Source organism: Oenanthe melanoleuca, chromosome 5 (genome assembly GCF_029582105.1).
Source record: "Oenanthe melanoleuca isolate GR-GAL-2019-014 chromosome 5, OMel1.0, whole genome shotgun sequence".
Lineage (NCBI taxonomy): Eukaryota > Metazoa > Chordata > Aves > Passeriformes > Muscicapidae > Oenanthe > Oenanthe melanoleuca.
The window spans coordinates 46362350-46389570 of NC_079339.1; the positions used below are offsets into that span (position 1 = coordinate 46362350).

The window sequence follows — 27221 nt, forward strand, 5'->3', positions numbered from 1 at the left end:
GTTCCCAAAGTATTTTACTAACTAAATGCTCCTACAACCTTGCTCCCTTCAGCAGTGTTCTTTTAATGTCTCCTGAGCCTTGAGTACAGCACCCCACAGTGGATGGTGGCAAGATGCTGCTGCAATCTCTTGTCCACTTGCTTCTTGCATCTACACTGTGCCCCCAGGGAGACAGCAAAATTTTCTGGCTGTATTTTACTTCTATTTAACATGACAGCCATGCACCCTGTGCCTGCTGCTCCTGACAGCATGGGAAGGTGTTGGTATCTTACTTCTGCTCCGGTTCTGGTTGAGCTGGGGGCCTGGAGGTCAGAGTGAAACAAGAACTTGCAGGCACTGTGCACCTTCTGCCTGAAAAACAGCTTCACAAGTGGCTCATGCAGCTTGCCCAATGCTAACAAGTGTGGACTCACCACCTTGTAACACTGAACATGTGTATATAAATAAGTCATTAAAAGGGGCTGTCTAAACAATGACATCATTTTAGCTATATCCTGCTTCCACTGATTTGATGAAGATTATAAATTAATCATCACTGCACAGTATTATTACATTTAACATGTTACCCAAATGTCCAGTTATTACTGAATATGTGTTTATTTTGTTTAACTGGACATGTATACCTGTTTCTCCTATCAAGATATTCGACTGGTGAGTAATTAAAATTAACAACCAATTATCAGAATTATTTTTGGGGACACCACAAACAGACCTTTGTAATGGTTTTAATGAAAACAACAGCTGCTTTTATAGGTCTTTCTGGCTCCATGTCACACAGAAATTACTGCAACACAGCTAGAACCAAGTGTGATACCATATCCCAGTCAAGCCCCCAAAATGTAAAATGTTACAACTGACTAAAAGAAAGTGACTCTAAATAATCACCTAGTAAATAACTGTGAAGTCCCAGTGCAACCTTTACTGCAATATTCCAGATCTGGCACACTGGACTTCAAATAGTAATAATTTTAGAAAAACAAAAGCACTTTATTACTTCTTGTAGATGTGGGGATTTTCCCTCTTCCCTATGGCTTTAAGTCAACTTAAGTCCCTTAAACAAAAATAATTCCTTGCATTATGCATTCTATTAAAATAAATAACAGCTAATTAAGTGACAGGCAAGACATAGTACTAAATTCCTAGTGTGAATGAATATCCCATATGGCATCAGGCTTTTTGTCACACTCGAGTAAGGCTAGATGTGAGAAAAAGCTTTTGCACTACACAGCTGTGAGCACCCTGCAAGAGCAGCTCATGCAGATCAAGAATGCCAGGTGGCAGCCCAGTGGCAAAAGGTGGCCCACAGCACCACTGCATCCACCTCCAGCAGCCAGCCACATGGCTGCTTGGTGCTGCTTGGAGAGGGGGGAGAAAGGGAAGCAGTGTGCAGATGGAGTCTGGAAAGTTTCTGAAACTCAAGTGCATAAACGTGGCTGTATCTGGTCTGCCCAAAATACCTCCTTGGGAATACAGGGGCTCCTATACAAAAGCTGGCTATCCCTGCTGTGCATAGGCAGGGATGGGTCAGCCAAAAGGCTGTGGGATTTGTGGCAGCATACCAAAAGTTTTCCAGACTCTACTGGACCAGTTGTAATGTGCTGTATTACTGCCTTGCAGCCAAAGCAAAGGGGTTTGGGTGTAGAAAATTCCAGCCTAAATTTGAGGATGTGGGAATTCACCCACCATTACTTAGCTGTCTGCACGAATGCTCTGCAAAAAACAACAATCTTCAAACTTTGTTAAAAATGTGTTAGGGCTTACTAGAGGAAAAACTCTATGCACCATTAGCAGGCCCAGCCCAACATGCATTTCTGCACTTCATGAAAGCCAGTTAAGTAGATGACTATCAGACTCAGGCAGCAGTCTGCTGGCAGAGGGGAGCAGATTACCCCTTATACTATATTTGCCAAGCCAAACCAAATCCTTCAGGGAGTAGGGATTGGGACTAGGGTCGATGGGTTAGGTAAAGTGCTTATTTTAACCAAATATAAGCTAGTGTGCTAACACAAACCACCTAAATTTCCCTACAAGGGTGGGAAAAGCATAAAAACATATGTTATTTATTTTCAAGTTCCACACTCTACTAATCATCTATCTTCCTGATTTATGTGCATGTATAAATTAGTATGCAGATTTAGCATATCTAATATTTGAGGATGAAGGGGGGAAGGCAGGAAGGTTAAGAAATACATTATGGCTTAGGTATATGAAACACAAGGTCAGAAGAGTATACAGGAGATGAGATGGCCAGAAGCCAGAAGTTAGGACACAGCAGAGTAGTGACAAACAGAATTTAAAGAAGAATTTAGAGTAACCAAAGAAAATCACATACTAAGAAACAGAGCCAGGCAGACAAAAGGAGAGAAAGGGAAATACACTTAGACAGCAAAAACCTGAAGCATAACCAAGGAAGCACACTTAAAAATGCAAAATACTTGGCAGAGTTCCTTTGCATACGCAAAGAAAGGGATATTTCCAGTGGCCTGATCTCATCCTCTGCCAGCCTGGCTGCTGATACTGCCAGTTTGCAGCTGCAGCTCTGGTGGCCTTGAGGAATTCTGCAAGGGGCTGCCAGCATCCAGTGGTCAGCTGCACCTGAAGATACAATTATTGTTCTAAGGCCTCCATTATGTCTGGGCCCTCCAGAATCCAAATTAATGAATAATGGGAAAGACCCACAATATTGATTAGTAAAATAGGCAAAGGGTCCCTGATGTCTTCTTTCACATGATGTCAGAATTATAACAGGCAGCAGATCTTTAACTGAGTGGCTTCTTTTTTCTTCTGTTTTTGTCTAAGCAGAAGTACTATTAAACAATCCAAAACAATGTTTAATTTGAGGATTCTCCCTGAAAAAAGAGCCAAACTAATGACACTGAAAATGTCAAAATGACGTATCAACAGTCCTAACCATGGCAACAGAGACTGGTACTTTTTAATTTATTTTGGAGCAAGTGCATGTACTGTACTAACTTAGATATTAATTTCTGTGACATGGTCTTGCACTTTCTGCTGGAATTTCATCAAATATACCCTTTTTTATGAATCTTTATGATACTTGTTTTTGTCTCTGCTTGATAGTGCACATCACCTCTGCTGTTTATAACTTCCACTCTCTGTCCCAAGAGGCTGGAAGTGTCACCAGTCTCATGCTGGGTCAGCTTACAGGACTTTTTAATTGCAAACACACACAGAGCAGAAATATGAATAAGGAATTCACACTCAAGGTACAGTTGAAACCCACCATGAAAGAGAAGTACACCTCACATAAATTAGTGTCTGTTACTTTTCTGCTTAGAGAGCGAACTTCACATTTATTTAAAATTATGAAAGACACACATCTGCATTGCAAGGGCAACCCTACAATCTGCCCACTGGGCCAATCCTGTCTGAGATTGTTTTCAGCAAAGGCAGGAGGCAGAAATCCTTCATCTCACTCGATCAGTCCTGTTGAGATCAGTTAGATCAGGACAGGCAAGACCTGGCCAGAGATGGCCCCAGTGTGGCTTGTCCAAGATGGTCATACATATGGCATGCTAGCTTGCTCACTAATGTGTTTCATGAGATAAAGATTATTAGATCTCACATCTGAGGTTTTTCAGTATTCTTTGTGGGCTTCAGTCCTTATTTACACTAAAACCAGATTAACGTCAGTCTATAAACATGAAAATATTTAACTCCTACATGTTAAAGAGCTACAGTATGTTTAAAAAGGTCAAAGTTATAATCCTCTGTAGAAAAGAAGAATGCAAACAAATATCAACTAATCAAGGAACACATGCTGTTTTTCAGAATGCTAATATAAAGATTAATAGCTCTTCTTTGACATCCAAGTGCTTTTGGAAACTCTTCATGTTAAAACACTTTGTAAATCACTTTTAGAGAAAGAACATTCAGGGAGCTCCATTTAATCAAATTAAATACTAGGGAGCCTTGATAACATTCAATAAAACTGCATGTACTTAGAAATCTCATCTCTGTTCCTAGGATATGTAGCTGTTTGTGTTGCCTTACACCATTTTGCATTGCTGTGGAGACTTGAGAGGGAATTAAAAATTTTTGAAAAGACTGTTCATTCCCCTTGTGTATGCTCATCTTGGACCCAGTCCTGGTCACAGTGAAGTCAAACCATTCCCAATGAATCCCTGGCAAAAATCCCAGAGACTGTACTAGGAGTAAGAACAGACATGTAAGGCCTGATCCAAACCCCCCTGAAGTTGATGCAAGACTTTCATTTCTTTCTAATAGGCTTTGGACCCCTCCACAAAACTTAAGCTGAAAACAGAGCTGCTGTTTTAAAGAAGGTGCAAGGAGGCACAGGACAGATTTTGGTCCTGCCTGGCTCTGTCTCAGGGAACCATGAAGGATATTTGTGTCTAAGACCAAACACAGAGAGCAACCACAAGGCAGCACACTATGGAAGGGAGCTAACCCCAGACAGGGCACAGGGTAAGATCCAGAGCCCACAAGGGCAGGGATGCTCTTTCCCTCTCCATTCTGCTGCTCTGGGCATGCTTCAGCATCAGGAGCAGTGCAAACAGACATAGGAGCCTGTCCAAATTGGTGCCCTACCTCCCTAGCATCGTTGGCTGGAAGACACAACATCCTCAAGGTCTGTGCAAGAGCCAGCCTGAGAAACCTCAGCAAAGGAGCTGCTGGCTCCCTGCAGTCCCTGCTGCTGGCATGCAGAATATTCATCTCATGTCCAACAGTATCTCCCACACCCTTCCTCTACTTTATTTCTTGTCACTTCAGGATTCATTCTATAAACAGCACCAAAATTTAAACTGAAGCCATATTTGAGAATGTAGTTAACACAGAAAGGTTGTAAATTGCCGAACCCAGCTGTTTTTAAGAATCACAGAGCTGTGGAGATCTGAGCTTCCATAAATTTTGCCACTGACTTGTTGTGAAGTTTAACTAGGCCTTTACCCTCCCCATGTTTTCCAACTATAAAATAGACATGTTATTGCTGAGAATGATGGGAAATTTTCAAGATGTCTTGCATGTTGTTTCAAGTATAAAAAGCTCCATTCACAAACCCTAGGTTTCATTCTTTTGACCTAAGTCTGGACTGGGATTCTGAGCTCCTGGGACATGTTTATCACTAGAGGTCTGCTTTGGCCAGGACCAAAGCTCCAGACATTCAATTGAAGTTCTGGGTTGTTGGCATCCTGCAAGGGTACATAGAAAAACACAAGCAGAAACTCAGAAGGAGGAAGGTGACAACAATATTTTACCCCATCTGCATTTCCCACAACTGACATTAAAATATGCAGTGATGTATTCTTTATGAGTACACACATAATCATTTTGGGGTCTGATGTTCCTCCCACTGAAATACACGAGAGAAATTATATATCATACACAGTGAAGATTTTGACATTTGATTCCTCCCACATATTTGAAGGAGAGGAAGGCATTAAATGCCAAAACCAAAAATGAGCATGCAGGACCTATCCTTCAAAACTGCAGTTCATTCCAAGGCACATCACTCACTTGACTTTTACACTGACCTGCATCCCACACAATACAAACCCAGTGGTTTTTTTTTCAATTAACAAGACAATTTTTGCTATTTCTAATAGAGCATAGGAGAGTTATGTTCTAGCATACCTTCTATAAGTGTATGTAGGTTAAAAAGAGAAAACCATTATTTCCATTTCCTTCCTACTCTAATAGTTCGTTGAACTTTTTTTATAAGTTGAATTTCTCTTTTCAGATTCCCCTCACAGACAAGCTGAAATTATGTAGATGTACAGATTTAGATGTACACTACATATGAGCAACTATTAACATGGGCTTCTACCATATCTCCAAACACATGGGCTCAGAATTGTGCATAGGAGAGACTGTGTAATTTTTGCCCTGTGTCTGTGTTATGTAGGTAGAAATGTTCTTCCTTGCACTTTATGAATGCACTTCCTTGCACCCATTAAGACATGCACCCTTCTTCATTGCAATACATTCTCAGGAGTTCACTCTGTCTACAGCATGCACAAAGTTTAGCATTAGACTATAGAGGAATTGCCTTCACCCCCAAAAGAAGCTGTTTTTTTGGCTAACATCTCAATTTGAAACTGCACTGATCATTTTTAAGACACTTTTTTTTTTAGAGAGAAAGAAAAGGTTGCAAAGCATACCAGAAGGCTCCATGCCCAAATTTCATCTTCTGCTTCTTTCATACTGTTGTTGCAGAAGCCTGATATTGTCTGCTGTGATCTGCAGCCACCAAATGCTGCTGTGACATAAACAGAAAACAACCCCAGAGCCATGGATCAGGTCCTAAGGTTTCTCAAAATCATTAGATTAGGGTCTTCCCATGTTAAGCTAAAAGCAGTCATGGCCCTTTTGCCATTTACAGAAAAATGAAAAGTAAAACAAAAATAATGTACTCACAGTATGCTTCCATAATGAACTTCTATGTTAAAGCTGGCAAGAGCCCTCTGGAGAGGAAGGATATAAACAGGAGAAAAGAATTGATGACTGTCAAGTTCAACTCCACTGACTCCAGTGATATTCCCCTATTCTCCTCTAGGTTTGAGATCATATAGTGAAAAAAGAATACATGCCAGATATGCCTTCCATTTTGCTGTCATTGCCTCAGCTCTTAAACCTGGTATGTCCGAATTTAATCAAGAGGTCTCCAGGACCTGCAGAAAGTGACAGTAAGTGTGTAGCAGAGACCTATTGACAGAGCTCTGAGCTGACACACATATGCATGTGTAACTGATGTGACACTGCTGAGTTTTAACACCATCTTGCCAAACAAACCTAATTCCATCTTAGCTCTTGAAAAACTCTCAAAACACACCATTATTGCAGTTTTTGAGTTTACAGACTGAACATAACTGGGTGCACCTGTTTCCATGGCATACCTTTGCCATGGAAAGAATCTTTTGAAAGAAGCAGTTCTGGTGCACCACTGACATCCACTGTCCTTGCTGAAATGTGGGCAGAATCTGACTGAAAAGCACACTGAGTGGCACAGTGTAATGCCATGATTCAATTTAATATAGGGAAATGAAGGGATTTTGAGTCCCACTGATGTACAGAGAAAATATTTAGTACTTAAAAAAAAACAGCACTTCAGACTTACACTGTGACCTAATTATCAAGTAAGATAATAAACCCAAGATAGCTGAATTTTAAAATATAGCTAAAACTTCTAAAAAGAGTCTATGGTAGCTCAACTGAAATACATATTCCTGTCCTGTGTAATTTTTATTGGGATGGCATATGGTTGAATTTCTTGTCTCACCTAAAATGCTGGGTTAAGGCAAGCAATGTAATTTCCCGAAAAATACCAAAAAATATTTTTGCTTGGAATGTTTGTTTGTCTTGCAAGTTAGAGTTCTGTTAAAGATCCTTCCCCATGTTCTCCAAGGAGCTTTCAAAATCCAACAAGGTTTTTAAGTACAGATGTTTACGAAGGGATCACCACACCAGTGTATGTATTTATACAAACACATTTTGGCATTTGGCTTTCTCCGTCTGCTCCACATCAGAAGTTGGTGAATTTCTCCACCACAGGGATAGAATATGTCTCATGAGTAAACTGAGCCTCACTGAAGTGGTTTGGGACAGAAGAAATTAAATGAGCAAGCACTGTGCCAAACATGTTCTTTTAGGCCAGATCATACCCATTTCTGGAGCTCCACTATCTGAGAAGAGAGAGATGTGGATTTGGAACATTGCAAAATTTGGAAGAATATCTCAGAACATGAGCTGAGCTCTGTAACCACAACCAACATCCTCTAAGCTTGTTTTTAGGAGCAACTACTGTTGATGTAACCAAAATGTCCCACTGAGAGAAGATGTGTTCTCCTCTGAGCTCAGCATGAGATTTCCAGCACATGCAACGTGCATGTAAATGCAACAATAAAATGCAGCTATAGAAAGTCATGCCTATTAATTAGTGTGAGAGTAACCATTCTGAACATGCTCATATACAGACCAATTCTCAGAGGAGGTGAAGTTTGCCATTATTAATTCTGTCATTTCATTTTCAGCTGTCTGGACATAAGAAAAGCTCAAATAGTAGCTAATCTGACCAGAGGTATGCACACTAAATCACAAATAACTTTTTTAATTTCAAGCTCCTCTCTTCTCTCGATAGATGTACACAAAGAACAAAACTTTATAAGCTGATTCAGAGCAAACAGGTATAGCTGGTGAAAAAGACAGGGAAAAGTTAAATAATTTTTGAATAAAATTTTTAAAGGATGGTAAGGCTCTACAGGCAGCAAAAAGTAAAGACATGCAGAAAATCCATGACATTGCTGGAAATGTACACAGGCTAAAGGGCTGCAAACCAGAAACAGACTGAAACATGACACAGTGCTAACTTCCAACTGCACTTGTATGGGGCTGCTAATGAAAGGACAAAGCACTCTGAGTATTCCCATTTTTCCTCTCTCTTGGTGAAAGCTGATATAGGCAGTCTGCCTTCCACTAGGAGATACTTGTAATGGAGACATGAAGACTTTTTTTTTCAATACAACCCTCTGCTCCCCCCCTTCCCCAATCACTTCCCCATATCTCATGTAAATAACTGCTGGTAGCAGATATATAAAAATAAAATTCTCCTAAAACTGTATTCTATAAATATTCTATATTCTATATTCTATATTCTATTCTATATTATAATATTATATATTCTATATTCTGTATTCTATAAAAAATTATATATTCTTTTTCAGGTTGAAACTGTCCTTCTGGCCACCAGAATACACATAAATGCAAAGAATGGATAAAATTTTCACTGATATTAATCATGTGTACAAGACATTATGAGAGAAGGTGTGCTAAGGAGATGCTGCAAGCCCACACCTGAGGCACCTCAGATACCCTGTGAGGAGAACATGCAGTTCTGTGCCACACTGAGTCCCTAACGAGCAGCAGCATTTCAAGAATAAATTTCTTTGTTGTGTTTGTTCTGTAAGATATTTCAGTCACTCCATAAAATTAAATAGCAATAATGAGTACTGATTATTTTTACCAGCTGACCTAATCTAGGCATGTATTTATGTTTTGCTTCATAAATAACTTGTGTTTACAAATCTCATCTATAATGTTTACAATATTTATAACGTCTCAAGACATAGGAATAAAACCTTAACCATGTAAATCTCCTTACTGTTAGGAAAAAGTCAGCAGTATTCTACCTAGCTTTTAATCATGAGTTACAAAGTTAGATCACAGGCTAAAATGCAAGTTATTATGAACCTTGTTGTAGCTTAATTGCTTCCTGAGGGATTTCTCTGGCATGAGGAAGTCCCCAGATGGAATGGGGCTGATCTCCTGCTGTTACTGCAAAGGACAGCAATGGCATGAGCAGGGTCAGCAAGCTGCAACCCTTGGCCAGATCCCAGCTGCTGGGATCAAGAACCTAGCTGCTCCAGAGTGACTGGAAGGTCCCTTGCAGCCAGCCCTGTGAGATCCCATCCATTTCACAGAGTTGTGCTGCAGTCAGTCCAAAGAACTCATTCCCTTTACAAGCCTTTTGCTCTTAGCCAGTGTCCTTTCTGGGAGGAGAGAGGGCGTGGGGAGAACATTGGTCAGCAGCATTGGTCAGCATTGGTCAGCCATCCCTGCAGTCAGGGTCATCTTACTTGGACAACACAAACTGTTGATTCTGGTGCAAAACCTCCACACTATCACAAGCACTAATAGATTAAACCCCACCACTCCAAACAGTAGCTTTGAGGTTGCCATAATTTTCAGCTCAGCTCAACACCTGCCATGAAGTGGTTATCCACTCACCACAGTGGAGCATTACAGCCTTGTAATTTATTTTGATAGGGAGCAAGTGACAAGCCAAAACAGATTTTATCAAATTAATGAAATTACAATGTGCAATAATAGCATTTATCTTGCTGTTAGTGATTACAAGCACATTTGGTAACTATGCACTGGAAGGCCTCTCAGTGGGATGCTGACAACACTGAAAGAAAAACTGTTGTCCTTGTAGATGCAAATATAGACATACACATTAAAAAACAGTAAAAATGTCACACCCAGATACAGATCATGAAGTTGTCAAACTCCTAATTTTCTGCATTGCAAGGCTAGAACAAGTGATAAATCCTTCAGATCCATCCCTCTCTTAAAATACTCACTGGAAACAGTTCAGAAAAGAAACAGTTGAAAGCTCTCACTTTGAAAAAAGCCATGGATTTATATGCTTCTTTATAGGATTCTAAATCCATGGATTTATATTCCCCCTTTACTCTTTCAATGTCTTCTTCTACAGCCTGTACACTGTCCCTCCTCTAAAAATGCAAAATATATGATAGAGGGCCAACCTATTTTTCCTTGGCATCTCATCCTTGCCCAGCTGCCTTCTTGATAATATCTAAATTGTTTTATCCTTTCTTCAGAATTGATTTTAAATAATACATCAGAGGGAAAAGTGACCTCTGATTTACAAACTTATCAGCCTACAGCTGGTGAGGGCACAGAGTTTAAATTGGGTTGTGTAGCATTTCATTCTGAAGAATCTCTTTGACCCAGTATTACAAATCTGTCTAAATATTTTTATTTTCCAACCTAAAACTTTTCTCTATCAGATGGAAACATATCTGGCCCAGCTGAGACAGTCAGCATTCAGAGTTTCTAACAGCAGAACTACAGATCAATTCTCTTCTCTTACCCCCATGCTAGTTTCCTATCCACTAAACTGTGCTACTCAGTCTCAATTTGTGCTGAAAATACTACCAATATTTTTCATTTCAGTCTCTAGCTGACCTATCTCAGTGAGGTTTCAGCCTAGAACCTCCTCTGGGCCTCACAAGTATTTTAAACACTTCATTGCTGTTAATGGATTTCACTGTGCATCTGCCAGGTTGTCTTGGGGTGACTTTAGGATGTTCATATCTTTAATTGTTTGCGTTCTTGGTGTTGAATATTGAGCTCTGCAGCTTTAAGACTTGTTCCAGGGGTGAAGGGGGAGAGAAGAGGTGCAGAGTTTGTTATCACAGACTGCACTTACTCCCCCACATCCTTCACACAGACTGTGCTGTCTGCAGTGGACAGTTTCCTCCAAAACTTACCCCAAATCAGGACATAGGTATGGGTTCAAACCTGCTGAAATACACTAAGAAGAGCCTCAGTCCTTGCAAGTACGGTCTTTAAGTCAAGCATCATAACTTTCCATTGATTTTTTTTCTGCACAAAAGACACTTCCAAACCAAAGATGATTCACTTATGTGGAATTCCACCATTTGATTGTCTCACTTGCACAACCATGAGCTACAAGAAAGAAGTGGAGTTTCTAAAATGGCTCTTTTGTTATATACATGTTCAAATTCTTGTCTTCACAATTTATGCTGCAACAAGAACAGAAGAACTGCCAGTAAGAGTTCGTAAAAATAAATAAACCCAAACAAAAACATATGATAGTCTACAAACAATGAATTTCAAGTTTTTTGTTCCAAAAAATAAACATGAAGTGTATCTCACACTATTTTTAAAAAAAAAAAATCTTAACATTTCAGTTGTACAAATATAATTTTAATCAAACCTTAAAGGGTTTTAATCCTCAGCTAAAACCCTCAAAAGCAGTTATTGGCTATATTTGTGGGCCAATTCCTCTCAGCAAGTCATGGCCCCTGATAGATGTGTTGATTTACATCTAGTTGACTTGGAAAAGCAGGGAAATGTGGCTCTTGCCTGCTCTTCTCTCTTCTTCATGCAGGGCCAAGGGTCACTTGGCAATGCAGACTGGAAGAGAACTGCTTCCAGTTCATGTGATCTGCTTCCAGAGGTGAAGATTAGACTGTACTCCCTAGATTTGCTTTCTCCAAAAATGTTCTCAGATTCTTGTCTATGACAGCTGCGTTTCTACTTTGTGCTGATCAAAAAATTATTTTTAAAAAGCAAATCAATATATTGGTATCAATTAGCTCCAAAATAGTACCCAACACTATTAAAATAGCCAGTGGTTTTTAAGACAACCTAGACCAGAAATTGAGAGAATAACAGCAAAAATGTACAGAAAATCAAAAGACACAAAATAATAGACTTTTTGAGACTACTTTTAACATAATTTTTTATTTTTTTTATTTTTATTTTTATTTTTATTTTTATTTTGTAGCCATCTGAGATCCATCTAGCCAGTACCAAAATTTTCCGCATGCAACTAAAAAGACTGTGAAGCTGAAATGGAAAATGCTTCTGTTCCTAAGACAGCTACTTCAAAGAGACTGATATTAGAAAGAATGGCTCTAGAGCACTAATGTCCTAGCTCTTAGTGCTCAACATGAATTCTACTTACCTCCTAACTGCAATGTGCCTGGTGACTGGACAGTTTTTCCAGTGATCAGTCAGCCAAAGCATTAAACCATCATAAGCAATATGGCCATAATCAGTCCCTGTTTCAGTGTTTTTTTCTGATGTCAGAATAATTTAGATGCCCAGATATCTGAAGCAGCTGTGCCAAGGAATATGTGAGCAGAGAAAAACACAGCTGCTTTGCAATTCAGGAACACTGTTCTGGGTTTTCTTAAACATCTGGTAAATCAGATGTTCCTTTACGGCCAAGAGTGATAGGTATCAATAAACTTTTATCTTGCCTTTTTGCTGATCAAGATAAGCTTAAAACTGTTTCTGGGAGACTAATGTTTTCCCTAGTCAAGCCTCATTGCATGGAAAACACCTACTTCTATATCAAGGAAACATTTGCAAACAATATTACTGCTCATTTAAAGACTGTTTTATTTATGTAATTATTTCAGTGGAGATGGCTTTCACTTTAAAAGATACATCACTAAAACTTTTAACATGAATCCAAATACACTGGTAAGTTTATTCCATCAACAACTGTATTAACTGCTGGGACTTTAGTGACAGAAACATTTTTCTGCCATTAAAAATGCACCTGTACAAAGGTGGGAAGGACCACTTCAGCTGAACAAATTGGAGCAGGACAGTTAGAAAATTTCAAGGAGAGAAAGCTCCCCTGGGATTTCTAATGGTCCCTTCCTGTGTGGTTCTGTCCCATAATCACTGTTCCTTTTGACCAGGGATAAATGCCCTCTCTTCACTGATCACCTTGCAAAGTAACCACATCCACTGATGTCAGTGGGAAATATTATCAGCTCTGAAAAAAAGTTCCTCATTAATTCACAAAGGTTTTGGGTCAGGCTTCCACATCATCATTTCAGCCAGGCTAAAGGAGTCTCAGGTGAGTCAGTTCCACTGTGAAGAGCTCTCTATACCATTAGGGCCAGCTGAAAGAAAAACACAGTATGTTCTAAAAATGTGCCTGATAAATACAGTATAAAACTGATGAAAGAGTAATATTAAACAAATAAGACCTAATAACTGATGTAAATGAAGCCTGAGCCTTTCTATATAATGACAGGAAGCCCCAAATAAAGGGTGTTGGGTTCATGCCCTTCTAAATCATTACAGTTTCCACAGAAAATGTCAGCTTCCTTGAGGTTCTTAGGTTAGGGAGATTTATAGTGATAACAATAGCAGTAGTTTATTTGAGACAGTTAATCAAAATTCTAGCACTTATAAGCCCTCTGTGAACACTACAGATTTAAGAAGCTGAACACTAAATATTCAAAAGTAAGCTTGCAATCTACACAAGTACAGTAAATTTCAGTTATGTGTTTCATTATACTGGTGCCTTATTGCTTTTAAGGGGTTTACAACTTGGCTGTAATTATCCACTGTGGGGTAAAATTTGGCATAAAAAGAGCTCTTTTCCATTTCTATTTCCAAAGAAAGTTACTTGCTCTCTGCTGGCACTGCATTCCTTGCACATGCAACTCTCAGCAAGAGTTTTTGGGTGTGCAAACAAAGTAGGTTAGGTCTCTGATTTTGTGGCTTTTAAAAATACTACTTTCATATACCCAAACCATATTGTACCTTTATTCACTCATCTTCCATTAATTTAGCCTTCAATTTGGGTTCATGGACATGGCAAAAATACATGTAATTTCTTTATGAACCAAATGAAACTATATATGTAATTACATCAACCATGAAAACCTTATTTTAATCAGAAAAGTCAAATTTCCAGCAGGATAACAGGAAAACATGGTGATGGTATTAAAATCCACCAGTGAAAAAATGTCATCACTTCTACTTCCCCACACTGTCAAAGACTTCTTGTGTGTCCCTCCAAGGAAGAGGAACCTCAGCACTTCCAACAGCAAAATGGAGCAACAGTAGTTTCCCACTTTGGGATCTCTCTAAAAATTCACAGCTAAGCTCTTTGGCAGTTTGCCAAAATCTCCAGATAAGGAAATAAATACAGTAATGCTCAGGTTCCACATTTGTAACACCTTTGAGTCAAGAGGGATGCCAGCCTCAGGTGTTCTCATCCTTGTGCTCAGCAGCTCCTTCCAGGTCTGTAATTTGCAGCTCAGTCTGTAAAACCAAATCACTGAGCTGACACCATCAGAATATGGCTCTCCATTCCGTGGGCATTTTTTTTCCCAGGAAAAGTACATACTGACTCTGCCATGTCCACAGATGCACCCAGCCTGGACAGCAAGGGGAGAAGAAGCTCTGCAGGCAGCCTGCTGGAGAAGGCAATTGAATCTTGAATAAGTGGGATAGAGATCACCAAAATTGTCCCTTTCTCCGTGGTATAGTGAAGGTGAAAGCCCAACACATGCTGCTAAGAAAGCACTCTGCAATCATTGGGTAGAAAACATTGCCTTGGAAAGGCAACAACAAGAATAATAATAATAATAATAATAATAATAATAATAATAATAATAATAATAATAATGTGCTTAAACACAGTAATATAAACAAGTAAATTAAGCTCTGGTGGGATTTCAATGCTTGGAGTTTCTGGGGAAAGACTCTTCTCCTGCATATGATGCAAAAGGAGTGATTATAACTTCCAGGCTTGCACATGTGTTTGATGTGCTTGGAGGAATAAACTCCAAATTTCCTTGATATGCCTGCAAGGGGTAGAAAAGCAATGCAAACACCAGTATTCAGACATCATTTAGAAGACAAAGGTGAAGTAAATTTCAACATTCAACTCTAGGTAATTCTATGCTTTCACAAGTTTTCTGGCCTTTCTCTTGCTCTATTATTGTTCTACTCTACTGTGCCTCTAGTTTTGCCTTATGTCTTGAGGGATGTAGTCTCTCTGTAGATATCTACTCTATCCTGAATACAAAAGTGCAAGAAGTATGTTTCTTTTTTTCTTATTTTAAATCTTAATTCTCCAGACACAGGTTTCTGTATTTAAAGTTGTCAGATACTTTACAGAGATATGCCACTTTAAAGTTGCATTAATTTCTTACAATCCAACATCTTGCAGCTGTGATTTTTACCTTTGTGTAATAGACTCCAATCCAGTCAGTGGCAACTCCAGAAAAACAGAGCAATTTGACTAAACTTCTCTGTCTAGGTTGAGTCCAGGCTCACCAGGTCTCTGAAGTAGGAAAGCATAAAGTATAAATGTTATAAAACCCTAAGAGGTTAAAATACAAAACAAAAAACCCTTTAGGTTTTTGTTCCTTTCTGCTCCACAGTGTTTAATCCCAGAGAACCAATAAATGCAGAAGGAGCACAAAAAATATGAACTCACCTTAATGTTGCATTTTTTTTTATAACTTCCACTAATCCAAATGTTTGCTTCACAAGTCACGTGTTAGAAAGAGTTTTCATGGTTTATATTCCCAGGATCCCATTATAGTAAAGCTCAGAAACAGCTCACTCAAGTATTAGTAAAACTGAAAGGTAAAAAAAGTCCAGATTCTCAGCTGATAATAAATCACTTCACTTCAAGAAAAAAAAAAAAAAAAAAAAAAAAAAAAAAAAAAAAAAAAAAAAAAAAAAAAAAAAAAAAAAAAAAAATCTGACCTCTGCTTTCCAGCATTACTCATTAAAACAAGAACTACAGAAATAAATGTGGTAAATAGAGTATCAATGGAAGTATAAGTTTCTTCTGTCTGGAGGCAGATGGCACAATGGAGATAGCACATCAGATTACTGAGTCTGCCTCTATACAGGAGAAAACTTCTGCATTGGACCCTTAGTACACATTGCTCTCACTACCTTTCCTTTATAATAGAATTTTGTGACCTAAGCCAGCTTGGTGTCAGGGAGATTTATTTGGTGTATGTTCCTTTTGTATAATTATTTAGTTATTACTCCTATAATGCTCAGCATTATCTGGAATAAGTCTGCACTACAGCAGTGATCTCCAAAGTAGCTTACTTTTCTTTTTATAATCCCCCACTCAACCTAACCCCCTTGTGACATCTGAGAGGAATATTATTCATCCTACAGACAGAAATTTAGAAAGAAAGAAGTCCAACATGCCATAGAGAATCAGTAAGACAGCAAGAAGCTGAACTCAAGTTGTAAAGCCCAGTCAGTACCTCAGTACCATGAGCAACACAACACATTTCAGCCCCATCCAATCTTCTGAGAATGTGTTTGCCCAACACACAAGGTTGTAAATTGCAGTGGAGGAGATACAGACAAAAACAATAAAATAGTTTTTTTTTTTTTTAATTCTCTTTTGGTCTCCTTTTTAGGCAAGTGCTAACAAACAGAACAACAAACAACTCCTTCAAAGTCCCTTTGTTAGAATTGAACCTGCTGGAACATAGCACATATCCAGGTTCCTTACTTTGACTTGCTCCTACTGCATGAACAGAAAGAGAAAATAATGAAAGCTGCTACATGGCTTTTGCATTTTTGCATGTAGGGATTCTCCTAAAATAAAAATCCAGACAGACATCTAGAAATGGAATCTGCCAACAAAATAGCACAAGTGAATGAGAGATCTTATTATAATCCCCTCATGTTCTCAGTAATTTAGTTTTCAAATTTCTTAATCCTTTTCATGCAATCTTCTCACTACTTTTTCTATCAGACTTCCATACTGCATAGAATCTCAATTTGTAGGCTAAAAAGATAGAATTAAATCTTTAGGTTTTCAACAAACACCAGTGAGAAAAAGAATGAGACAGCTACTACTATTAATGGCACAAACACCATTTCTAGTAAGTAAGGTTAAGCTTTTAGGTCAAGATTAAAATTACTTTTCAATTAGATTTTGAATACGTATTATTAACCTCAGTAGATCTACACCTACATGTAGTAATAACAATAGATTCCTGTGACTGCAAGGTCAAGCTTATTGTAATAAAGAGCTTATAGAAAACTCAAAAATTAACACAGATAAAGGTACAATGTTATTTTAAAGAAATCAGAGGTGATTTCATCACAATTCCATGGATAGAAACTGTATTTTGGAATACAAAGTTTTGAGTCTTGCATCACATCCCATGCTTCCAACAGAACAAATCTCAATAAATCCATAAACTGGAATGTTCAGGGAGCTGGAGCTTCCATGGTTCTCTATTGGAACCATTTCTCCCTCTGGAAAAGTCTAAGTTTCCTTAAAGATATGCACTGCAACTTTAAGTAGTGCCTATTGGAAATCAAAAATACTTTTTAAATCTCACTTCTTACAAACCCAGACCCAGTGTAACTCCCACATTCAACTATGCAAGCTAAAATCTTTAACAGTGAATTCCAAAATTACCACTCCACAAAAAAATTACAAAACAAAACAAAACCTTTCCAAGTTCCTATTGGAGCAGTAGGGATAGTTACACATGGAAGTAGCACAAATATATAAGCATTTGTAAAGTCTTGGGCAATATTATCCTTAGACCTGGTTTTTATTTGCAAATTAAGTATGCATTTTAAAACATAACAATGACTAAATACAGAGGTGATGACATTAAAAATCCACTCAGTGAGACTTCCTCCATTTAACATAACAAAACACTTCTTTTCAAATCTAATTTTCAGCAATTTGAAAACCAATTTTTTACTGCTGTTGTGTTGTGATTCAATAGTTTACAGAGGTCCAATATGCATCTATAGGAATAGAATCTCCAAAATGCAATAGCTCCATATAACCAAACCATTACATGTATCCAAGAAGAAGAAGAATCCATTTGCTTTTACCCTTCCTCCTCCGCTGCGCTGAGGAACAAGAGGCTAAATTTCTTCTCTTCAAGAGAGCAGTGAAACTCTTAGCCCCCTAAAGGACTGGCTCACAAAACACCACACTGAAATGCTTCCACAGCAGCTGCTCCTACATCTTGTTGTGGTGGGAGATCGCTCAGAAAGAGATACCACACCTCTGTGGGAACATTAACAAGTTTTCTGAGCAGACAGGTACTAAGACTGTCTCTATCACACTAGCACCTGCAGTAGGCACCGTGTTACAATACCCATAGAAAGCTGGATATATCACAAAAAATAGGAAAAAGCATAAGGGCAGGCAACACAGCAGTTGACCCTTTCTCATGCCACTGGAAGGAATGGTGAGTATATTTGAAAAAACAATTTGTCTAAACTAAGATTAAGAGACACAGATGAGTTAGGCATTGGCCATAATTAAGAAAAATCAGCTCACTACCACTTAGCTTTGACTGAAAGGCACAGCATGAAGTCTTCGGGACAGAGATCATCCAAATTGGCTTTACACTTTCAGGTTATTTGTTTTAACTTTATGAACAGTCTTTTAGGCAAGGAGGCAGAAGGGTCTTCCTAAACACAACACCATGGGGAAACCGCCGTGGTTCCTCGCCGAAATTATGAGCTCTGAGCTGGAGAGTCACAGGGAAAAAAGCAAAAGGAAAACGAATGTGAATTTTAAAAGGGGAATAGACGTCTCTACTACGAGGCCCTCGTAGAGGGAAGAGTAAAACGAGACCAGGCTGTCACTGCTTTCGTAATTGCAGAGGTGCTACCTCAAAGGGGAGAAAACTTCCATTAGCAGCTTCCTCTGAAACACCCCAAAAAAACAGCACACACGGGCTCGTACTCCCCTTACGTGTAATTCATCGGATAATGTCTAAAATTTATTAACAACAACTTTAAACACCGCTGAAGAGAAATAGCTTTTCTAAACCAGGGTCAAAGACAAACGCTTCGAAAACTCAACAAGGCACAACCGCAGGGAGACAGGGGAAAGCGCCGGGATTCGGGACAGACTAACAAGTGTGGGGCGGGTTTGCTTCTCCTGTGGAGTTTCCCAAGGTCACGGTCTCGGGCGGGGGCAGCCGCGGGCGGGGAGCGGCAGCGCTCCGGGACGGGAGAAGCGCTCGGGGCCAGCGGGGCCGGACCGCCGGGGAAACCCGGGAGGAGCGGCGGGGCTCGGCCGGGCCAGCGGGGCCGGACCGCCGGGGAAACCCGGGAGGAGCTCCCTCCCGGCCTCCTCGGGCTCGCACCGCGCTGTCCCCGCACCGGGCTGTCCCGCACCGAACTGCCCCAGTACCGGGCTGCCCCAGGTACCGGGCTGTCCCAGTACCGGGCTGTCCTGTACCGGGCTGTCCCAGTGCCGGGCTGTCCCAGTACCGGGCTGTCCCCAGTACCGGGCTGTCCCAGTGCCGGGCTGTCCCAGTACCGGGCTGTCCCCGCACCGGGCTATCCCCAGTACCGGGCTGTCCCAGTACCGGGCTATCCCCAGGTACCGGGCTGCCCCAGGTACCGGGCTGCTCCAGTACCGGGCTGCTCCAGTACCGGGCTGTCCCCAGTACCGGGCTGTCCTGTACCGGGCTGTCCCCGCACCGGGCTGTCCCGCACCGGGCTGTCCCAGTACCGGGCTATCCCAGTACCGGGCTGTCCCCAGTACCGGGCTGTCCCGCACCGGGCTGTCCCCAGTACCGGGCTGTCCCCAGTACCGGGCTGTCCCAGTACCGGGCTGTCCCCAGTACCGGGCTATCCCAGTACCGGGCTGTCCCCAGTACCGGGCTGTCCCCGTACCGGGCTGTCCCGCATCGGGCTGTCCCAGTACCGGGCTTTCCCCAGTACCGGGCTGCCCCAGTACCGGGCTGTCCTGTACCGGACTGTCCTGTACCGGGCTGTCTCTGCACCGGGCTGTCCCCGCACCGGGCTGTCCCCAGTACCGGGCTGCCCCAGTACCGGGCTGTCCTGTACCGGGCTGTCCCCGCACCGGGCTGTCCCCAGTACCGGGCTGTCCCAGTACCGGGCTGTCCCAGTATCGGGCTATCCCAGTACCGGGCTGTCCCAGTACCGGTCTGCCCCAATACCGGGCTGTCCCCAGTACCGGGCTGTCCCCAGTACCGGTCTGCCCCAATACTGGGCTGTCCCCAGGTACCGGGCTGTCCCCAGTACCGGTCTGCCCCAATACCGGGCTGTCCCCAGTACCGGGCTGTCCCAGTACCGGTCTGCCCCAATACCGGGCTGTCCCCAGTACCGGGCTGTCCCCAGTACCGGGCTGTCCCAGTACCGGTCTGCCCCAATACCGGGCTGTCCCCAGTACCGGGCTGTCCCAGTACCGGTCTGCCCCAATACCGAGCTGTCCCCAGTACCGGGCTGTCCCCAGTACCGGGCTGTCCTGCACCGGGCTGCCCGGCAGGGCTTCAGGCCCTTCCCTCCGGGTGCCAGATCCACCATCGCTCCCCGGCCTGGGCCGCTGTCACACTGTGAGTCCGCGCCGCCGAACAAGGGCTGCGCCGGCAAGGCCGGCCCTGCTCCCCGGGGAGCTGCCACCGGCATCCCGGCTCTCTTGTCCCTCTCCTCTCCCTCTCCCCGCGGCGCAGGGTGAAAAAACGCGCCGCCGTCTACCTGTGCAACACCTCCGCAACACATTTTATTTACACGGAATCGGCTCGGGGCATTGTACATTATATACAGATATTTTCCCCCTCCAACAAGGCAGATCTTGTGCAAGATTAGTAGCATCCTCTGGAGCGTATCCGACAGTCCACGGGAAATGTCCCCCCCGCTTAGAAGTATCAGCTGTCAGAGTCCAAGTCACTTTTCCCGTCCTCTTGTCTCTTCTCCGGCGACGTTTTAGACGCTTTATTCCATTTTTGTGCGTTTTCTGATTCCTCCGAAGACGATCGCTTTTGCCTCCTCCACTTCGCCCGGCGGTTTTTGAACCAAACCTGTTACGTTAAGAAAATAAATTATTAGAGGGGAAAAAAAAAATAAAGCAATGCAAACCCTCTGCTGACCCCAGCCCCTCAGGAGCCCTGCCGGGGCCGGGGCGCGCTCGGCCGGAGGAGGGAGGCGGGGGAAGCCTTCAGCTCTCGGCTGGGGCCGGCGGGCCCTTCGGGAGGCACAGCCGCCTGCCGACAATGGCTCGCAGCCCTGCGACAGCTCGGCCGGCCGCCCCAAGGAAATAACACAAAACTTTCCCTCTGCCCGCAAAGCAGCCGCTCTCCCTCCGCTGGCAGAGCCGGGCTGGAGCCGCACCGCGATACATCCGGTTCGAGCGCGTTTGAGTACGAATGGGAGAGAGTCGAAGAAGGAAAAAGAAAGTAAAGTACCTCCACTTTTTCCTCTCTTAAGTGCACCCTTCTGGCCAGCTGTTCCCTGGTGCCCACGTCTGGGTATTTGGTTTCCTGGAAGAGGTTTTCCAGCGCTTCCAGCTGCTCGTCAGTGAAGATAGTCCGGTGCCGTCTTTTTCGCCTGCAGTGCAGCTGGTTCAGTAACTGCAGCTCCGTCCGGGACAAAGTGCCCACGTTCATGTAGGGCAACATCTGATGGGGAACAGGGGACATCAGGACTGACCCAGTGCCCTCGTAACCTACGGACAGACAGACGAGTCGACGATAGGCTTTGCATGAGTTGTCTGTTCCCCTACCCCCGTCCCATCCCGAAAAGTCCCCTCTCGCCGCCCACCCGCGATCTGCGGCCGCAGCTCCGCGCCAGCCGCTCCGGCCCCGCGGCTGCGGGACACAGCGGGCCCGTCGCACGCCTTACCTGCGGGGGGAACGCAGGAGCACTGCTGGGCGCCCAGCGGCGGCACGGCCCCGCAGCACGAAGGGCCCACGGGGGACGCCGGCACATGCAGCTGCCCGTAGTAGTAGTTGTTGTAGCCCAGCCGCGATCCGGTGACGGCCGGCGGCAGCGCCGAGGCGGGAGCCACCGCCCGCGAGTAAAATCCGCCGTAGTCGGAGGCGCTGCCGTAGAGCGAGTCCCCGTGCAGGCTGGGGAAGACGACGGGCGCGGCGCTCGGGGGCAGCAGCACCGAGTCCTTGCAGCGAGGTCTGGCCGCCAGGATATTGTCGATGCTGAACATGCTCACAGGCATGCCCCAAACCGTGCGGGGCAGGGCGGCGGGGACCGGCCGGGGGAGGGAGGGAGGAGGGCGGGAGGGAGGGTAGGTGGTGGCTGGGGAGGGGGGGGGAAGAGGCTGGAAGGACACGAAATCGAAACTTTTCGGATAAATTTTAAAAAGGGATCGGAGCGAAAAGAACGGAGCCTTTTCCGAGGGCAGCTTGCGGGCAGAGTGTGCGTGTGTGTCTGTGCGCGCGTGTGCGGTGTGTGTGCGTGTGCGCAGGATCCACCCCTGGAACTTTCCCCCCTCAACTCTCGCCTGTTTACTGATCTCAACCCAGAGGGCTGCTCGGAGTATAATCCATCTGAACCTCTTCCCTTTTTTATACCCAGGCGACGTCATCCTGGATTTAGTTCCTGGTAATATGCAGATGACAAACAAAACCAGATTTGATTTTTTTTTTCTCCCCTTTTTTGGTGGGGAAGAGGTGGGGGTTACACAAAGGAGTGAAAGCAGCCCGAGTCTGTGTATTGAGAATTAATGAAATTAACGTAATCCTTTCCATTAGTGGCCTTTTCAGAAAGGCCCCAGATTTAGGCTTGATCTCTGCTGCACCGGCTAATTGTCCAGGTTAATCTTATTAATGCCATTGTGTAGTAGTAGTTAGCAGCTCCTAGTCTTGTCTATTATGCGCCTACTTTGGTCGTGTTAGTTCACATTAGTGGGTGCGATTTCCTCTGTCTAAAGCACAGATTCACTATTTATGCTTCGAACTGGTTGAGAAGCACTTTAAAAAAAAAAAATAAACTGCCACATAACCATGCAACGCCCCCCCCCCACTCCAAGTGTTTCTGTAGCAGGATTTGAATCCTGCATTCCCGATTCGGAGGATTAAAAGAGCGTTGAGGAGTGTGTGTTTCTCTGATTTAAAGTTTATGCAGTGAAGCAACAACGTCTTCACTGAGTAACTGAACTTTTTTTCTTTATTATTATTTTCCTAGGTCACCTGGCGGAACAAGGACGCGTGAATGTTGTGAACTCCTCTCTCTCCTCTTTCTTTAATTTCCCTCCCCTTTTCAGCAGATTCAGACAGGTATCACTTTTTATTTTTAAAACAAGCCAAGAGATGCAAATATTAAAGACCACTGCCATCTCAAATCCCCGGGTGTGGTAGGTATTCCGATTTGCTTCTGATCTGTCTTGGTGCCTATTTCTTTTCTTTTTAATCTTTAATTATCTAGCCTAGAAAACGAAGCCATAAAGTTACAATCATAAGTATAACTTTATATTTTGCATGTTTCGTGAATTTTTAAATGGAGACATTTTAAACCCCTAAAACTCTTCCTATTAAGAGGTTTGGCTCTCCTGGTAGCTGGCTCTTGTGATTTGCAGAATACTTCGTCTGTCACGACTGTCCCTGGGAATCCACAGGAGGTGAACTGAATAAGATTAGACTATTTACCCCATCAACTCTCCATCAAAGAAGGTAGGAAATTGTACGCATGAAATGAAAACAAGCCATTAGAGTCCGTTTACGAGGAACACATTATTTTTCCTCAACAAAGAATATCCTCGTTAGCGCTTACTCGCACTTTATCTTTATCCTTCCTTTCCTCGATATTCCAGGATTTAAAACCCACACCTGAGAATGATGTGAAACCTATTTATAGCGAAAGACTCGTATAAACGTTAAAAAAAGGAATGACAAAATTAAATTCTCTCCTTATTGATACATCGCAATGTGATTAATTAGCAGCATCGGGTTTTACTTTCATTCATCTGCCTAACTATTTCTTTACGCCTTTGGCATTTAGACCTGAACTTCGAGCAAGTTTTTCAAATTTGGTGGAAAGTGAAACTATTTGACAGAGGGTTCGGCGGGCATTTTGTTAGATTTTGGATTTTTTTTTCTATTGACGTTTTGAGAGTTTTCTTTAATTTTTGTTTGTTTGTTTGCGGGTGGGCTAGGAGAGGGAGTTTCGGTTTGTGGGGGTTTTTTGGTCAGTAATTCCCTGCATGCAGAGCAGCGCCCGCCTAATGCCGCCATCGGGATGCTGGTTCACGTCCTGAGCGCTGCGCAGCAATGCGCGGCTGCAGCATCCGCGGGCGGCCTGCGGGGCTCCGGGCGGGCTCCCGGGCACAGCCAGGCCTGGGCCAGGCCGGCAGCGGGGCACGGCCCGCTCTGCCTCCGGGGAGGAGCATCCCTGGTGCCCGGGGCTCGGGACGGGCGGCGGGCACAGCGCTCAGCCCGGACCGCCTTCCCTCGGGGAGCGAACCGGGCCGGCGGAGCCGCTCCTGCGGGCACAGCTGGGACACCGGGGCCGACTCCTCGGTTTTTAGCATCACTCGCGTCAGGGCTTCACCTCCGCGAAGCAGCCCCGCGGGACACGGGTGGGCACGGACGGAGCCGCGGCGCTGGCGGAGCACGCACCGCTCGGGCCGTGCGGGCGCTCGGCTTCCCAAAGAATTCTTTGCTCCCCTGACGGATGATCCACCATGCTACAACGCTTACCTTTATTCCTAATTTAGAAATTATATTTTCCAAATAACTTGTCCCCCCCAGTGGTGGAGGTTTCTTTTCTTTTGTTTTGTTTTAATCTGAGTCGTTTTGCCGTGAAACCCCCGGTTTTGATACCCGCTTCGCAAAACCTGCTCTCGGAGTTTCTCATTTCCCATGCGCCCTTCGCTAACCTGGCAAACGGAAAATTGTGTTAAACAAACAATCAGTTGTCACACAATGTCGGGGTGAAATTGTAATAACAAATGAAACACAAGCAAATTGTGCTGCATAGTGTTGCTAAGCAATTGTTTGTTACGGGAGGGTGGTCACAGCATGGGTTGAAAGAGGGATCTAAAGAGGAGCATAGCACTGGGCAGAGCAAGCTGTTAGGTATGAAACACGGTAAACACGGCGCTGATTTTCAATATTATTACCCAAACACGATTTCATGCAAAGCAATCACCGTACACAAGTCTATGGAAGTGCGCTTGTTGAGAAATCGGACTCTTTCTTTTATTTTAATATATTGAAGAATAATTCCGGGGATGCAAAACGCACCCACCGCCTTCCCGGCAGAATGCTTGACCGGCCTGGCTCCCGGAGCTGCACCGGGGCTGCGGGCCGGGGGGAGCCCGGGCAGAAGGAGCCCCACGAGAGTGGGGAATCAGGGCTTTGGGGCACGACCGGCTGCGAAACTCTCTCTGAAAAGGCTTTTCGCGGCACATCTCTCACTTACAAATGCCATCACCCTGCAGCGTTCCCCACGTTTGTTTCAAATTGATTGCATCATTGCTTGATCAGGAAAAAAAAAGTATAAAAGTCATACAATGCGAAATTAAGGTAATTTGTTCCCAGAATAAACTTATCTTGAACTGATTAGGAGAGTCAGTCATTTGAAAACGAGGAAGAAACGCGGTTGGTTTTTTTTTTCTGAAAACTTCCCGCTAACAATATCAGCTTCTAAAGTTTTCATTCATATAAACTTTATTAATGAAGATCTTTTATTTAAATGTCAAGGGGATTTGAAATTTAGAGTAAATTATGAAGCATGCATGTCTTGCCAAGTCATGGGTCAAATGCATTTGTGAAAAACTGCTAAAAGAGCATATGGTTTTGAATTTTTCTACAATGACTAGTGTTTAAATAAATTGCTTGTACTGCTTAACTTCATGTATAATTTTGACAGAAATTGGCCTATAGCCTTTTGATATGTAAACATTTCAGGCTTTTATGCGGTATAAAAAGACACTTGCTTTTTGGGATCAGCTAAAGCAGTCACCCTGTAATTCAGAAAACTGGCACCTAACGTTACATTCTTGCTGCATTTCAACTTTCAAGTGGCAGCATAAAGGGGGGAAGGAGAAGGGACATTTCAAAAGCAGTTGGAATTAAAAACTGCGAATGAGGTGAGAATGTGCCACTCACTGTCTGATTGAAATGGATAAACCTTAGCACTAAGAGAATTCTCCGTCTTGTTTTCTAAAAAACAACAGAGCAATCAGTGAAAACAGTCTTCAACGTAGCACAGACCTGACTCGCATGTCAAATTAATGCCTTGAAACCAAGTCTGTCTAAAGTACAAATAGGTGTGATGAAGAAAACCCAGATATCCCTTCTGAATTCTGTCAGGTGTTTCTCTTCTACAGACTATCTTGGGCTGTAAAAATTGAAACAGACATTTATACATGGAATATTGCATACAATGTATATAAATATACCACAACCCTTTCAAATGCCACTTAGCTTCATGTTCAGTTGAATTTCACCAGTTCTTAAGTCTTTTGCAGATTTTGCTCCAGTAAACATTCCATTGATTTCAATTAGTGTTTTGCTTTGGTGGTGTGTTTTGGTTTTTATTTTGGGTTTGGGGGTTTTTTTGGGGGGCGGGGAGGGGGGGAGGTTGTTTTTTTGTTTTTTTTTTGTTTTTTTGGTTTTTTTTTTGGTGTTTTTTTGTTTTTTTTTTGTTTTTTTGTTTTTTTTTTTTGTTTTTTTTTTTTGGTTTTTTTTTTTTTTTTTTGTGAAGAGGAGACTAGAATGTGCCAAGGGCTTCAGATACAGTCCATAAAAGTAGTGGAGTCACTCAGTTTTAAGTCTCCTTAAACGAATATGATTTTGTACATGTATAAATCCACCAAGCTACTGAATAAATTCATTTATTACTACTAATATAGCTGTCTCACATAAATAAACCTTCTAATGTTGATTAGATGGATAAGCCTAGCACAGTGCTAGACAGAACAGGACCTGGATAGTTGCCTGGTGCCAGACAGCTCAATATGTTTATTTCCTGTGTGCTTTAGCAGGGACTAAGCTGAAGTTGGAAAAAGGTTTAAATGAATGATATAATTTCAATCTGTTGCTTTAGTAACATTTGTATTTATTGTATATGTCAGTTAGTCATACACAGAGTTCTCAAGATACACTACCCCCTTTGTTAGTGGTCAAGGGTGATTTTTTTCAGAATTGTAATGAGTCAACATAGACAAATTCTGTTATAGACAATTCAAACACTATAGCAATTTCAAAGCTGGTATGGATTCAGTCTGATTTGATATAAGCTAGTGAAGAAAGTAGAACTCTTGCAGGTTTCCATGAATTTGAACAAAGGCCAAAGAGATTTTTTTGAAGGTTTCATATGTATTCCAATGTATTCCAACTAACAGCATACTTGGCAAATGA

At 42.7% G+C, this 27221-nt stretch overlaps 2 protein-coding genes across 2 annotated transcripts; one reads left to right on the top strand and one right to left on the bottom strand.

Annotated features, from left to right (window-relative positions):
• The first annotated feature begins 615 nt into the window (after positions 1-615).
• LOC130254100 (basic proline-rich protein-like) lies at positions 616-20581 on the top strand. Its single transcript, XM_056493324.1, has 2 exons — positions 616-651; positions 18926-20581. Exons 1-2 carry the CDS (start codon positions 616-618, stop codon positions 20579-20581), a joined length of 1692 nt encoding a protein of 563 aa, XP_056349299.1.
• Positions 20582-20604: 23 nt separating this feature from the next.
• Positions 20605-22867, bottom strand: GSC (goosecoid homeobox). Its single transcript, XM_056492358.1, has 3 exons — positions 21745-22867; positions 21309-21568; positions 20605-20924 (listed from the first exon to the last, which is right to left on the bottom strand). Exons 1-3 carry the CDS (start codon positions 22442-22444, stop codon positions 20772-20774), a joined length of 1113 nt encoding a protein of 370 aa, XP_056348333.1. The 5' UTR covers positions 22445-22867; the 3' UTR covers positions 20605-20771.
• Between the last annotated feature and the right edge of the window lie 4354 nt (positions 22868-27221).

Excerpts from the sequence above, each read along its gene's own strand:
- LOC130254100 (XM_056493324.1), top strand. The coding sequence starts at position 616 with ATGTATACCTGTTTCTCCTATCAAGATATTCGACTG. Across the intron at positions 652-18,925 it reads CCTATCAAGATATTCGACTG|GGTCAAAGACAAACGCTTCG; the intron begins GTGAGTAATTAA and ends TTTCTAAACCAG.
- GSC (XM_056492358.1), bottom strand. The coding sequence starts at position 22,444 with ATGACGTCGCCTGGGTATAAAAAAGGGAAGAGGTTCAGATGGATTATA. Across the intron at positions 21,569-21,744 it reads CTCCTGCGTTCCCCCCGCAG|GTTACGAGGGCACTGGGTCA; the intron begins GTAAGGCGTGCG and ends GTCTGTCCGTAG. Across the intron at positions 20,925-21,308 it reads TAAGAGAGGAAAAAGTGGAG|GTTTGGTTCAAAAACCGCCG; the intron begins GTACTTTACTTT and ends TTAACGTAACAG.